The sequence below is a fragment of the Diadema setosum genome, chromosome 7 (assembly GCF_964275005.1).
Source record: "Diadema setosum chromosome 7, eeDiaSeto1, whole genome shotgun sequence".
Classification (NCBI taxonomy): Eukaryota; Metazoa; Echinodermata; class Echinoidea; order Diadematoida; family Diadematidae; genus Diadema; species Diadema setosum.
The window spans coordinates 17,205,882-17,221,612 of NC_092691.1; the positions used below are offsets into that span (position 1 = coordinate 17,205,882).

Consider the following 15,731-nt stretch of genomic DNA (forward strand, 5'->3'; position numbering starts at 1 on the left):
GCAAAAGGAAATTTGATCATATAACTCCCATTCTTCGTAGTCTTCATTGGTTGCCCATAAGAGCTCGTATCAGGTTTAAGATTTTGACCCTTGCATTCAAATGTTTTCATGGAAATGCCCCTGCATATCTCAGTGAACTCATCAAGCCATATCATCCTGGTCGTAATCTGCGCTCAAAATCAAAAAATCTCCTCTCTGAAATAAGTGTCAAATCTAAGACATATGGTGATAGGTCTTTTGGAAAAATGGCACCCTCATTATGGAATAATCTCCCTCTCAGTGTTAGATGCATTACAGATTTTGATAAATTCAAATCTGTGTTAAAAACTCACCTTTTTGACAATTGTTGATTATATGTTTGAATTAGAGAAATATGTGATAGATTTTGTTTCATTATTTTGTACACGCATAGAGACTATTTGTATGGTATTATGCGTTTCTAAGAACTATTATATATATATATATATATATATATATATATATATATATATATATATATATAAAGTCTTATTGCAAAATGAGCTAAGTGCCATTTTTAAACATTTCAAAGTAAGTCCATCATCAGATAGAGCAAAATTAAACCTTTCCATTAATACCTCACTTGTAATATGACAAGGAATATTCTACAAGTTATGATTAAAAATATCCTGTATTTTCTTATTTTCTTTGTTTAGCAGCTTTGATCACAAATATCTCCAACTTAATAAGAATGGAGTTAGCTCATTTTGCGATAAAACTCTTCATATATATGAATACAAGAACATGATTCTTGTCAAAGTGGAATCAACTCATTATCTGGATTCGGTGAAAGCAACGATGCACTGTATTAGTAGATCATGTCAGCGATGTTTGAGATAATCAATATATACATATACACAACAAAAAATGAAAGGAAGATTCAGTAAAGCATAGCATCCAACAAGTTTTAATGGCTGCATCAAATTTTCAATGTGTTACACATATTCAGGGTTTCAAACAATGATTTTATAGTAACATAACAAAGGGTTTCAGATAAAGATTTTACAGTAGCGCGAGTATAGTAACATAAAAATGTCACTATAAAATAATTGTCTGAAATTCTGAAGATGTGATGTGTTGAAAATTTAGTGCATATACTGTACTTTTTGGACATTGGTAATGCACTCCTCAGCACTGTTTCATGAAAGTTGCCAGCCCTGAGAAGTTCTGTCTCTGACAATCACCATAGTAACAGTCAATGACCAGAGCATCTCAGTCAATCAAAACCAAGGATTTTACTGAAATTGTCAGAGACTGACATCTTGTCAGGACTTACAACTTTCATTGAAACAGTGCCCTCATCTCTATCTTTCATCTCTTGTATATCACACACACACACACACACACACACAAAGTTCTCTTTCATCCCTGTCTCCATTACCATGGTAAACAATGGGGACTGTATGTATGCTATATTATACACATACTCTCTTTTCACTCACTGCATATTTTCTCCCAGTCACATGTTATGAACTTTCCAAGCATTGATCAAATCTATGTGTCATCATTGCTGAATATGGCTACAAAATTTTGTGATGGAACGGTGATAAAGAAAATACACATAGAGAAATTCACCAAAACTTCAACAATTATAATCTTGAATGGATTACTTGATTTTCTCAAACATCACTAACATGATCTACTAATACAGTGTATCGTTGCTTTCACTGAATCCAGATAATGAGTTGATTCCATTTTGACAAGAATCATGTGGTGCCACGTGACTGGGAGCACTGTCAAAGCTGGAAATCATTCAGTCCTGAAGAAAAATAATTTGCAACAGAGTGGATGTGTGACAGCAGACATACCTCATACTTTATTGCTGCAATCCATCTAGGCAGAGCATAAAGTGAAGCGATACCAAAGACATGGACTACACCTATGTGTATATCAAATTGCTTTCATCACACAAGAATGTGAAAATCACAATAAATACAGTCATGGCCTATTCGGATCATTATCTAAATGTATACAGTATCTGGCATGTACATGAATAAAGTTGTAAGGTACAAAAGCAAGTCTTACCTCCCTGGCTTATTTGCTTCCCTTTTTAGAATGTGCTCAATATTCACTGCATTCACAATGAGTCAAAGGAGGCCAAAGCTTTTAATCCCAGCAGAATTTCCGTCAGACATTCTGACATACAATAGTTTCAGTGAAGATTGAAAGCTCAGGCCCCTTTGCCTCAAGTTTACTCTACTGGCTCTCTATAATTGGATAAGTAGTTTTCAGCAGCTTTTTTCTGCATTTACAATGTTGACACACACAACTACACAATGCACAGTGTATATTGTGCATGATTAAGGTTCAATGAATTGAGGCCATGGAGCCCCAATCTATAGATCCCCAGTTTGAGTTCATTGGCAGCTGAGGAAGCATCATTTATGCAAGGCACATAATCCTCATTTTCCAATGCGCTAGGATTGTGCTCTCTACAGTTGCTTGCCCTTATGTATTCTGCTGCTTTCTTAGTGGCTAAGCAAAATATATCCACTTCGTATTTTCATTTTTCTAAAGCACATACATGACATGCACAAATAAATATTCAAATAATTTTGACAGACAACCACTTCTCAACTGCAAATATTAAGTGCATGATGAATCCTATTCAGTTACAAGTGCAATGCACAGATTTACTTCATGTCTTAAATGATGTCATCATATTCCCATTCCTAAATAAATTGGTAGCCTTCGGCTACTCGATCAGACAAACTTGATAGTGATAATTTTCAGACAGGCACTGATATTACAAATCTTTTCTCTTATCTTATGTAACCTGTAAGAAACTGTGAATTCTCAAGTTACCAATACATAAATTATGTATAAAGGCTTTAGAAAGTTCCAGTTTTAGTGGTTTTTTAACAGTGTGTTATATCATATAGGAAAGTAATGCTCCACAAGACTCCCTTTCCCATTATTTGTTATGATTTATTTCACAGCTCAAGAATAATTTCCTAACCAAAGCTATGTTGGTGGTGGCAGGTAAGGTGAATATCTGCCTTAAACCTAATACAACATGCAATGACCTTCTTTTATACAGTATCATTTAGTTGTTTGTTTGAATGCCATCAAATATGAATAGCTTATCTTGGAAGTGCATAATAGTCATCAAAGAACAAAGAGACGATGTAATGCTTCACTTAAAGTGTTTCCCAGATAAAAAAAAAAAAAAAACACACAACAAAAACAACAAAAACAACACACACATACCATTTGTTTGTTTGTTTGTTGTTGTTGTTGTTGTTTTTTTTGGGGGGGGGGAGGAGGAGGGGCACTGAATGCCTACAAGCATTTATGTTGGCTGCAAAATGGAAGATGAATGTATGTACTGTAACAAGCAACTGCATGCAATATCTTGATATGTTCAAAGGTTATGATAACTAACTTCCTCTGTGTGGCATATGAATAATATCACTGTGTGGCAGACATCTTCACCTCTTCCTTTCAAGACAGATGCCAATATCCACAAGCATACTTACATTCCACAAATTTCTGAAACACAGGCTATATTGTATTGTATCAATGCTAAATGTCACAATTGCAGCAGAAAACATACAATTTACAAGTGATTTAGGTCAGTCTGTTGCCGTGCACAAACATATTTTGCGTACCATTCAAGCTACACTTTTCAAGATCAGGCTGTGGAAATTCATATCATGATCCGGAAAGAGTTTCTGAAGGTATTTTAAAGAAAACATCTCAACTGCAATGATCTTCTCACCATGTCCAAAAAGACTAGTCACAGAATATTTGATGAGCAGCCAACACAAATTCTTCATGCTGTGTCCATCAAAATGTATATCCTTTGGAGCATTTCTGGCTGTCAAGCAAATTGTACTGCTCACACTTGAGTTTGTTTCTTCATGCCACTAAGGATCAGAGTGACGGTGACTTAAGAAGGGGTTAAAAGATAAGGGCTAGCTGTTCTCTGCTTGCTCTCTTCCTGCCGTCTCCCCATGTTTGGCTGCAGAAGCTGCCTCAATATCCTTCTCCCAATACTTGATCCCGCCAACGGCTCTCTGAAGCTGGTCCAGTCGCATCTCCTTTTCGACTCGCTCTTGATTGAGGGCTGCTAGTCGCTTCTGCTCCAGTGCCTCTATATGTTCTTGGTGCCACTTCTCTAGCAGGGCTGTGTATCCAGCCACACCCTCTTCCTCCAGGGCAGGGAGCCGTGAGGTCATCTCCTGTTCCATCAGTTCGTCAAGGCCCTCACTTGATACTTTGTTTTGATTAGTCAGCTCCTGAACAGTGTTCTGGGGAATTAAAACCATACAAATTGCATTTCACAGACTTGGCATAGCATATATCACTGAGAAAATATCTGGCCCACAGACAAGCAGGACTAACAAAGGGTGCAGTATCATCATTAACCCTGTTATTTCGGAAGAAATTATCTGCTGTATTAAAAGACAGGAGACTGGGGGGGAACAAGCAACAATATGGATTACAATTCTAGCTTTGCCAAGTGTGAATAATTAGCTATGGTCTTTTTGAATAATATTTTGATACGTTAGGATACCCCAAAGTAAGAAAGGGCAATAGATCTCTCTGAAATCATCTATGTGAAACTGTCAGTTTCCACTCACTAAGACACTTTAAACACTGAAGGATGGACATTGAGGATTTGCTGATTTAGTTAATACTAGGGTCTTGACACTTTGTCCCCTCTGGGCTACAGCATTCAGTACAGAAGTTGAGATCCTACAAGCCCATGGATGTTTCTTGCCAAGTTTAGTTTGAACCCTCTGGTATCTTTAACCAGGGCTCGACACTGACGGTGGCCCGGTGGCCCAGGGCCACCAAAAATGAAAGTCGGGCCACCAAATTTCAGAAAAGGGCAAATTTGGTGGCCCACCTCGGGCCACCAAAATTTTTTGAAAAGTGTGTCAATAAATTCGTAACTTTTTGCGCCGGAAATGCATACTGTAATGCATGCAGTGAGTGTGCGATTTATCCAAAAAAAAATGGACTTTTATCAATTTTTTTTTTTTCGGGGCCACCAAATTTTTCTCTTGGGCCACCAAAAATTTGAAATTGATGATTTTGGTGGCCCCATCGGGCCACCGAAAAATAAAGTTAGTGTCGAGCCCTGCTTTAACACATGATGAAAGAACACTCAGGCATATGAGGAATACCCTAATAACAACTGTCATTCCTATCCGTCATATCAAACACCTTCTTACCCGAGGGGTGTGCATGGTAACAAGTTTGCTGTAATCTATTAGGCGCAACACACTAAGCATCTTTGTACAAAGTGCATCCTTTTTTTTTAATATATATATATATAACTGCAGTCACCTGAAATAATACTTGAAGGTCTTCTGATGCATCTCCAGTACTGAACTCAGTTTCCAGTCTGTTGATCTGAATGAATGAAATATGGTAGTTATGTAGATGCCACTATCACATGATTGTTCGAAGTAACTAACATGAAATATGAAACTCTAACACAAGGACAAATAAATAAGATAACAAAAACCACTCAGAGTTAAAGAGGAAAAGAATAAAATTTAAGACAATGGTACTCTGAATTAGGCTGCAAAGGGAAATGTGTGTTGCACAGATCACGACAGCTCAAATTTCTACCTACTAAAACAGAATAGACCTTAAAACCTATGGTCTTTTGTCAGACTCTATAAGAATATAATGGAGCTAGTTCAGTAAGAATGTACCAAGGTAAATAAATACCTTTGAAAGACCATCACTCATTCATGATGCATTGTAAAATGGTGTTTCAACAGTGCAACAGCGTGCCCGAAACAAATGTACCAAATGTAATTATATGTGAAATAATAGTAGTATTTCACTCAGAAATAAGATAGAAGAAACTAAAATCAATGTTACACATGACGCTAGATAGCACTGTTCCCTCAAATCATATCATAATATTTTGCATTTGGTGAAACTCTGAGATAATATACAAAATACAGCTATGCCGCAGATAATCCCATCAATGTTAACAGAAGTTTTATGCAGGTGACATTCTATGTCTGACTTCTCCTATCCGGCCTCCCTTTATCCGTATCTCTCTTTATCTGGATGGAATCTCTCCATGATTTTTTCTTCTTTTTTTTTCAGTCTAGTAATTACGGGGAAAAGGGGATTCCTAACTCAGACAAACTTCCTGCACAAACTCACATGAATTACATAGCACTCATTCCCAACATGATCAACATATTATATTCACATCAAATTTTCATCTAAATAACATGCATTCAGACATTCACTACCCCCAAACCACAGCAAGAACATGGACAGAAAACCTTTCATTAAATCAGGGCATGGTACAGGTAATCACTCATTGAGCAATTATCAGAAACTCAATGCAGACCAGCTGACAAGTATGTGACATGTAGCTCCACTTTGCTCCATGATGAGACATGATCAAATTTCCACTAACATAATTTGTAATACAACGTATCACTCTTCCTGATGACATGACTTAATCCTTTTTTTTTTTCCTTGACACCAATAATTTCAATTTAGATTGGCCATTATAGTGGCCTGTAAGAAGCGATGGCAAATTGTATAATTTATCTGAGCAAAGAAACATTACACAGAATTTTGCTTACATGATACAGTATTAAAACAAATTGTGCAAGAAATCATTCACAACACAAGCAGGCCTTTATCAAATCTTTTATGAAAAATGTATGATTTTTGTTTCATATAAATGCATACTGTAATTTTGTGAATATCCCCAGGAAATTCAAGCTTACCACTTCTGAACAGATCTTAATATCCCCAACACTACAAACTGACTGCAGAGTTTTGACAGCACGATCTAATCTCCCTGTCATGGCATGGCCAATAACATGGTAACTTGCTGCAAGTGTGCTCTTGACATCACGTGTTGAATCAGCTAGGGTCATTCCAATGTCCCATCGCTCTTCCTGCACAACAAAGAAAGATGATCCTAATTCAAATGCAATTCTGATAAAATCACATATCAGTGGGTTTATTCAACAATCAAGAATGCCAACAATTTGTGTGTGTTGCACTTCAATGTGTGTACTCTTGGAATGGTCATGTTTGAAGGCTTTACCAATGCACACACACAACATACAATGCTCTAAGCTAATGTCTTTCCCATTCTCTGACTTCTGAATTTTGTACTCTGAACAAAATAACCAATGATGTAAACTTGAGACAGAATCATCCATTCTGAAGATAACTTTAAACATACGTAATTGAAATATGAGCTATTCATCCCACACTGTGCTCGAGGAGAGATAAATGTGAAACAAAAATGTATGTATAATAGGCAACTTGCACATTGTTATCATGTTACCTGACATATTTCTTCTCTCTTCATATATGCATGGCATGCATGAAGGGCAAGGAGCTGGGATAGATGGCAGTTTTCCAATGTCTCTTCACGCATCATTACTATGGCAACATCACAGGCACCTGCAAAATGAAGTGAAAAATATTACAAATTTGTAATTGTAATATGTTTTTCAGCACTTTTTTGAGATCTAGATTTCAACTTTACATTAAATAATACATATAATATGCATGATATTTCCCCAGCACAGACAATATTCCACCTGCATAACTTGTAGGTTCATAAGTAATAGAACAATAAACACACCTCAAATAAATATGCACACCAACACCATCCAAGATATAAGATGAACCACTTGTACATTTTGGATTGGAAGAATTACCAAAAGTGGTAATGCCTGCATCCCATAACACACTTCATTTTAGATTATTAAAAGTGTTTCCATGGCAAATCAAACATAGAAGTGGTAATATTCAGGAAGTGAATAAAAGAATTATAAACTGAATTATAATCAGAGGGCTACCAACTCCTGCATTACACACAAGAGCAAAGTGTGAAAGTAAGTTGGCAGCTCTGTCAATATACAGTATATCAATATTTGCTTCGTGCATTATTGAAATGTATGTCATGAAAGTTGGACACAGGGGAAAAAATTGCCACACATACACACGCAACATACACACTATCTGTCATTACCTTTGATATCATTTTCTCTCAGAAATATGTCGAGGAGGAGATTGTATGTGTAATTATCTGGAAACAGGCCGTAGTCTCTCTGTAAAAGAAATATTCCTTGTATTATTGTACAGCAGCACAAAGCAAAGAATGCAAAACTTACCAACATTGAGATCATATTGCATATGACATATAATTATCAGAATTGCTATCATAGGATTGTGGAAGTGGCATGCTTTGTGGGAAAAATTATCTCAGCAAATTCTCCCAGTCTCTGTAAGAAAATGTCTCAGAGTTTTCTTTTTCATTCTGGATATTTTCCTGTCAACTCCATATGAATCACTAAGTTTTATTTTCAGACATTGTCTATTATTCCATCTCAAGAAAAAAAAATACACCATGCCATTATCTGTTAGAATGAATCCACCTAGGCATCTGAAGAATGCTCCTGCCCAACAAACATGTAATGTTTAAGTTTCCCAGTTGATCAGTCAAATTAACACTCTAAGTATACTGGGCCTAAAAATGCTGTTCTTTGTACCAAGCTGAAAAATGTCTTGATCCAGCCATATAGATACTCACAAACTAGTCCTTGAATACATGGAAACTATATTACTTTAACAGTATTATGCAACTTCTGATTTTCATATGTTTAATGGTTATTTTCAATTTCCCTTGTTAATACCTTTGTTGCTATTCATTTCATTGTCTAACCAATTTCCGTATTCTTCAAGGATTTCTGTCATGCTAATGATTAAATGACACCTGATGTTAAACAAGCCTGCATTTATGAAGGTCCCATGACACACATGTTTCCTCTGGAACCCCAGCCTTTTCCTGTCATTGACAATTTGTAATCATGTTCAGGAAGTTTATCCAATTGTATTGTACTTGCTATTCTAAATAAATTTCATTTCAGAAATACGAAGTAAATGACATGGGATGAATGCAAATGACTTTACATCTATAATACAGTTGCTGACAAAGATTGCACAATATTATTGTCAATAAAATATAGATGTAGACACTACTGCAATTCTCTTACCTTATTTTGTAAGACCTTGAGTGCCTGTTCATGGAAGCCAAGTTCCATGCACAACCTCAGCCATGAGTGTACTGTTGACTGGCGCAAGTGGTGGGCCACTGGCGAGTGTCGGTAACTACAGAGGAACACATGGCAGGAAAGAGGAGTGTCAACAGTACCGACAGTAGCAGTGTTCTACTTTCAGGTAGAACTCATTACACATTTAGCAATATAGTGTTCTGTTTTGAAGTACAGCATATCATTTAAATGTTAGTATTATAAACATGCAAAACACGTATACACTAACACAAACACACACACACACACACACCTTAAGACAAATGTAATTAGGACATGAAAACATATTTCAAATGAGTTGTGTCAGTTGCTAGAAAACCTATGTAAGGGAAGCATTTATAGCAGCGAAGATTCATGCTTGTACATCCTTTAGAATTCCAGTCTTCTCTTTTCTACTTTGAAAAAAAAAATGTTGTTTCATACAACCGGAAAGTGAAAAGGCAAAGTAGCATGATCAATACAACAGGACAGTGAAAGAGCAAAATAGCATGATCAACAATTGTTTGAACTCTAATGTATGCAGGAAGATACTTAAGCAGTGAAGTTCATTTCACATCCTGTGTTAATTTTTCTGACAAAAGTGGAACACATTTGGACAATACAACTGTGATTACAGTTTGGTCCAAAATTACTTCATGATTAGAAAGAAAAAATATAAAAAGTATTCTCAAATTCAATGCTGTGCTGTTCATTAAAAGAAATCGATTGATTTATTAATTTTTCTGGCTTTCTTTATAATGTCTGGTTATCATTGTATTATGTGTCTGTATGTAGTTAAAAAGCTTGTCCACTTTGAGATTCAGAAATCATAAACCAATAAGGGAACTAACTCACTGTATTAAATGACATTCCTTGTTATCAGAATTTCACATTGCTATATGATCTATCCTTCATGGTAGTACATACCTTGTAAAGATGCGCTGCATTAATGCAACATAAACTCATCACTGACATTGTATCTCATTTATGTCTACAGTGAAGGATCCATTTCTTATCATGGGTACTATACTTTTTTTCTATTCTACTTGAATACTTCTTGAAAGGATACTCAAAGTCACAGAATCTACTTTACCTGTACAAATAATCTGCTGCAACATCCAGTTCATCTCTATCATAGACATTGTCAATATACTGAAAGAAAAACAGCAATGTAGATACTTCGAATGATAGATAACATTATTTGGCTGAGAAGACATCAATCATATCAAAAAAATGTGTAAATGGAAACAAGTTTAAAAGTTTGATGAAAACCTCATGAAAACCTATACAGTCAGTATTATTGCAGGTCTATCTCTCTAAGAATTCCATGTCACAAAAACAGAAAAATAAAAAAACTAGAAATGTCGCTATGGCGACTGGTATGCCTTCGCCATAATGCATGATTCTCTTAATAGGTCTACAGTATGTGAACAATGTGTGATGACAGTTTCACATCATTGGCAAAATATTAAAATGATATGTATGCTACAAATGTGTTGAATGTTCACCTTCCTTGACCTAGATTTAATTGGATAATTAGGAGAGCATGTATTTGGGGATTTTAGGACTTTTATTTGACTTTGACCCTTTTATAAATTTATGCATTGAGTAATTTTCAAGGTATGGAGAAAAAGTGCAATTTTTGTATTGAATAGTAAATTGTTACCATTTTCACCTGGCCTTTGACCCTTGACCTTTGACTCTATGACCCTAAAATTCATCAGAGAATCACTGTCAGGCAGAACATGCATAAATATACACTGTGCACTAAGTTTCAAGGTAACTTGAGCCACTTACGAGATATGGAGGAAGTGCAAAGTTCAACACTTTCACTTGATATTTGACCTTTTGACCTTTTTGGGAAAAAAAAAAAAATTCCCAGAGAATCTCTATTGGGTAATACATGTATACACCAAGTTGAAAAAAAAAAAAAAATCTTGCAGGCATTGCATAAATATGAGGGAAATAGTAACATTTTGAAGAGTTGACCTTGACCTTTGACCCCATGAACCTAAATTCCCTAAATAATCACTGCCAGTCAGTACATACATATATATGTTCCATGAAGATACCTTGAACCATTTCCAAGATATGGAGAAAAAAAGTGAAATTTTAACATTTTACTTGACCTTTTGACCTTTGACCTCATGAGCTGAAACTCTCACCAGAGAATCTTAATTGGGCAGTACATATGTATGTATATACACTAAGTTTCAAGAAAATATCCTCAGGTATTGCATAGATATGGGGGAAATAGTAAAATTTTGAGCATTTGACCTTGAACTTTTGACATTTGACCTTGAGCATGTGCACCCAAAAGTTGATAGGCACAACTTCACCCCCTCATACACACAAATGCCAAGTTCCATTATGATACCTCAAAAGATTTTTTAGTTACGCTGTCCACAAATTGATTACGGACGGACGGACAACCCGTAAACATACTGCCCCCGGGCACCACTTCGTGATGGAGGCATAAAAAGTACCTGACATATAAATATGTCCTTTGTCTTGCTTCCAACTGTGATTTTTACCGTAAGTGTGAAAGTAATTCAAAATCTACACTTTGATGCAATGAGATGTTTCTCACCTTGTGGAGCTCCACTGACAGGACAGGCTCTCTTAGGTCATAGAAGGATCTGTCTAAGTTGATCTTCAGTTCATCTGTTTGCAAAAACAATAAGCAGTACTGGTACTTGAAGGGGTGAAATGTTGCATTTAGCAAGTTTATTCATTTTGTTCACACTACATTCTTCACCACATGTGTTTCTGTGACCATGCACCTCATGGCACTCAGCATGATTATACTCTGCTAAGACAGATGTACTTTAATGGCAAAGATTGTGTGATAATCTAAAATACTGAATGATTTTTCCCCTGTAAAGCAATCCTAATCAAGGATAACACTGGTTTATTTTTCTTCATCACTTTGGTGAAATCAAAGAGGGGTTTATGTTTTCATCATTGTTTTCACTTATATCAATATACTTCCAAAGCAGTTGTCCAAATAATGTGAAAGTGACAAAGAAGCAAAGGTCCAAATTGTGCCCAAAAAGTGATTTCAGGGAGTTCATTTACTGTACATGTATAACCAAAACGATTCTACCACACCAGCCCAATTATGGTGACCTACATCATACTTACCCATGTCAACAATTATCCTTTCCCTGTTGATCCATGTATCATTAGCATGGTAGGCATCTGATAAAAGTGTTCTTGTTGCTGTAAAGCAATCAAATTCAAAATATATTATTATCATCTTTTTCATTGATTGCTTGAGACAGTGTTAACTTTAGCAACAAAAAGCTGGATTTTACAACTGGCAACAATAACTGCAGATCTCTCATCTCTAGATACACAACTGAGCTTAAAGTTGACACCAAAACACAAAAAATCCATTTTTTGGTGGAGGGTACAAAATAATTCTAAATGGAACTCAAACTCTACTGTTAGCTAGCCCGGTATACATAGCTTCATCGCTTATCAGTCATGACGACATGAGTATTACTATTAGACCATGAAGACAGTTATTCCTCGGATGAGCAATCACGTCTATAGCTGGCTCACAGGTTCTACTACTTTGCCTAAGGCCATGCAGGGGAAATTGTAAGGGCAAGGGCAAGGGCATGGACACCATATTCTGAGTGATCTGACTTCACGAATACGCCCAACCAGATAACCATATGGCACAATGAATCTTCCGATCCGAGGTTTATGAAGTTTTGCTTGTTTGTTTGTTTTTTAAATCTTGTCAACATGATGATGTCTACATGCAGTCTCTGTGCAATTTATTCAGAGGTGTGAGACCTAACTTTTAATGTATCCCAATTCTCCTGACCCTGGAGACAATTTACACGGTGCTAAAATTGCTAGAAATTCCATAGAATCTAAATTTAATTGCAACCAGCCTGATCACAAAGCTCCCACAGTACAACTCAGGGCCGGCGGAATGGAACCGTGGGGGGGGGGGGGGGGGGGGGGTTCCACACTTTTTTAGTACCAGAAGGAATACATTCTAAGGTGTCACCATTTTGCCCCCCCCCCCCCCCCCCCCCCACGGTATATGGTCTGGGGACCATTTCATGAAGCATTTTGTCCAACAAAGTTGTCGGACAAATTTGCTCTCACCCAATCAGATGGAGATGCAAGGATTTCAGTAGCTTGTAACACACAGTTTGTCAGAAAAAATATCCGACCAAACTGCTTCATGAAATGCCCCCAAGGAGTAGTGGCCATGTGCCATGATCATGATCTCGCAGGTACCCAGGTAAAGTCGGTCCCGATCCTGTAGCGTTAGCCTTGATACAGTTCCCTCACAGACCGTTATCAACGCTGAGTGATGTTCCAACATGGAGCTTTTCAACCCTGAAACCGTGAAACCGCATGCCGCGTCCCGTAGCCGTATTGCTATAACGTTAGAATCTAGACAGTTCGCGATATTGCGTATTCGCGGTAGACTCTATATCCGTAGCGTAGATTAGTTGATCACTGCAAACATATATAGGAGTATGTGGGACTATGACGGATTGAGCTACGTGGTCTACGCAGCTTTACAATACCATACTTGCATAGAAAGGTTTAGGTTTAAATTATTTTTCTTTCATGCATAAGTAAACACCGTACTCACGTTGAGCTTTGCAGTCATGAGCGCAGAAAATGCGACTTTTCCTCATCAATAAGGACAAGAACGACGGCAGTCTTTGAGAGTAAACTCGACTCATCGACGAAGCCATGTTGTTGTTGTTGTTGTCGTCGTCGTTGTTCTTAGTTTAACAGGCGCAGGCGCGCACATGTATAATTGGTAGTCTTTACTCGAAGAAAAATTGTCTATTTATGTTTAGCTTGTAACGACAGCGAATTAATCTGACTTATCATTTATCTTTTTAAGAACCCAAGTGTAGATAGGTGTGATCTTCTTCGGTTTGATTTGACCCAGGAAAAACAACTCATAAAGACTGATATTCATTCACATGATTCATATAGCCTATAAGGGTCTACTATTTCTTTGCTATAAAGTCCCTCCACAAGACATTCCAGTTAGGAATGACATTTAGACCTATATAGGCCTATTATATATTCCAAGTTTCAGTTATGAATTTCTCATACAATAATCAGATATTTTGGTTCAAAGCTGAATGATATTGAGATGGATTTAGAGAAAATGGCTCTCTCATGCTTCAAAAAGAAATTTAAAGAAAACATATTCATTCGTATACACGCTTAACCTCTGTAGCGAATTTGCCTTCTTCTCTGTGTTGTCTTTCATGAGTGTGATTTGTTAGTAAGATCTGTATTTTGTAAATTTTCTTGGGAAAAGACACTGACATATAGGCCTTTTGACTTTGATTGCCCCTTTTTATATATATTTTCTTCTGCTTTACATTTGTTTTGAATATGTTTTTATCTTTGTACCATATCAGTGATTCCTTCTTCTGTTCCCGGCAGTATATTTTGTATATCTTTGTCTGTATTTGTCAAATATGAAATCAATGATGATAAATATTATGTAAACTATTCATGAAAAAAAAAATGGTTAAGAGCATCACAAACAATAAGTGTTATGCTGTAAAGATTTATATCAAGCTATTGTAGAACTCATCTTAATGCAATGAGATGTTTAAAACTATACAGATAATTTCATTTCAATGCGACATCCATGAAAGCCTGATTATTTTTCTTTACAAAGACCACTCACTTCGTTTATATTATGCATTCCTGGAATGCACAGTACGACCGAGTATGAGGAAAGGCCAAGCGTGGGTGGGGGAGGGGGGGGGGGGGGGTTACATGATGGAGCAACAATTTTATATCAAACAGTGTAATCCCCATTTGTTTGTATTTTCAGGGAATCAGGCATGTGCTTGAAAATAATGCATTGTAAGATTTTCAATAGATTCCAGGCTTCATCATTTTTTTTATACTAGTAATAAGGAACTGCGGTGGTATCTGCAGATTGAAATTAAATTTAAAGGTTGACCAAACAATGACTATAGGAAATGGGAGTTTTAGAAAGTCCATATACACTTCAAAATAATTGCTTATTTTAGCGGGGTTTTTTTGTCGAAATATTTCAGCAGAATTGTTGCGACTTTCCACTTCTGATCTGTCCTAACACTCGGCTACTTTTCACACTCAATGAACACGATATATCACACTTTGATTTTAAGGGTTTCACAGACATTATAGATCCATGTTTGCCGATCACCTTAAAACGAACATTTTTGGCACGAATGCAAACTTAGAATAGAAAATAATGAAGAACGCGGAGGGGGTGGCAGCACAAGAAATTCACCAAGCCTTTCAGTAATCCTGATCACTTTTTTTTTTTATCTATTAACACTGCCTATGAGTAGAACTTTTACACACAAAAAAAAACCCAACAACAATGATGGTGATGTTTTGAAAACTGTACCTGCTCATCTGAAATTTGTATCACATTATCAATAGCCATCTGGTAATATATTGACAAGTTTAATTTGAACCTTAATTGAGAGTACACGCGTCTGTACATTTTGATAGAGCAGGAGTACGACGAACTGTCAAAGTGGTACGGCCTACTGTAGTGTGAATAGAAGAACACAGATGAGTCGTTCGAGACAGAATTATAAAAAAAAAGTGCACTGAGAGCTAATTGAAAGATTAATCAGCGCGTACCGTCCATTGCTTTGC

The 15,731-nt window shown here is 36.5% G+C and overlaps 1 protein-coding gene across 1 annotated transcript; it reads right to left on the reverse strand.

Annotated features, from left to right (window-relative positions):
* Nucleotides 1-1,588: 1,588 nt before the first annotated feature.
* Nucleotides 1,589-13,790, reverse strand: LOC140230393 (small ribosomal subunit protein mS27-like). The gene is made up of 10 exons (XM_072310542.1): nt 13,690-13,790; nt 12,207-12,284; nt 11,653-11,726; nt 10,156-10,214; nt 9,027-9,141; nt 8,003-8,081; nt 7,310-7,428; nt 6,738-6,911; nt 5,317-5,382; nt 1,589-4,271 (listed from the first exon to the last, which is right to left on the reverse strand). The coding sequence occupies exons 1-10, from the start codon at nt 13,781-13,783 to the stop codon at nt 3,936-3,938; spliced, it is 1,194 nt and encodes a 397-aa protein (XP_072166643.1). The 5' UTR covers nt 13,784-13,790; the 3' UTR covers nt 1,589-3,935.
* Between the last annotated feature and the right edge of the window lie 1,941 nt (nt 13,791-15,731).

Bases quoted from the DNA above. Each gene is read 5' to 3' on its own strand.
- LOC140230393 (XM_072310542.1), bottom strand. From the start codon at position 13,783: ATGAGTCGAGTTTACTCTCAAAGACTGCCGTCGTTCTTGTCCTTATTG. The intron at 8,082-9,026 runs GTAAGAGAATTG...TTTCTTTTACAG, and splicing joins TCAAGGTCTTACAAAATAAG to AGAGACTACGGCCTGTTTCC. The intron at 6,912-7,309 runs GTAACATGATAA...TTTGTTGTGCAG, and splicing joins AGAGAGAAGAAATATGTCAG to GAAGAGCGATGGGACATTGG.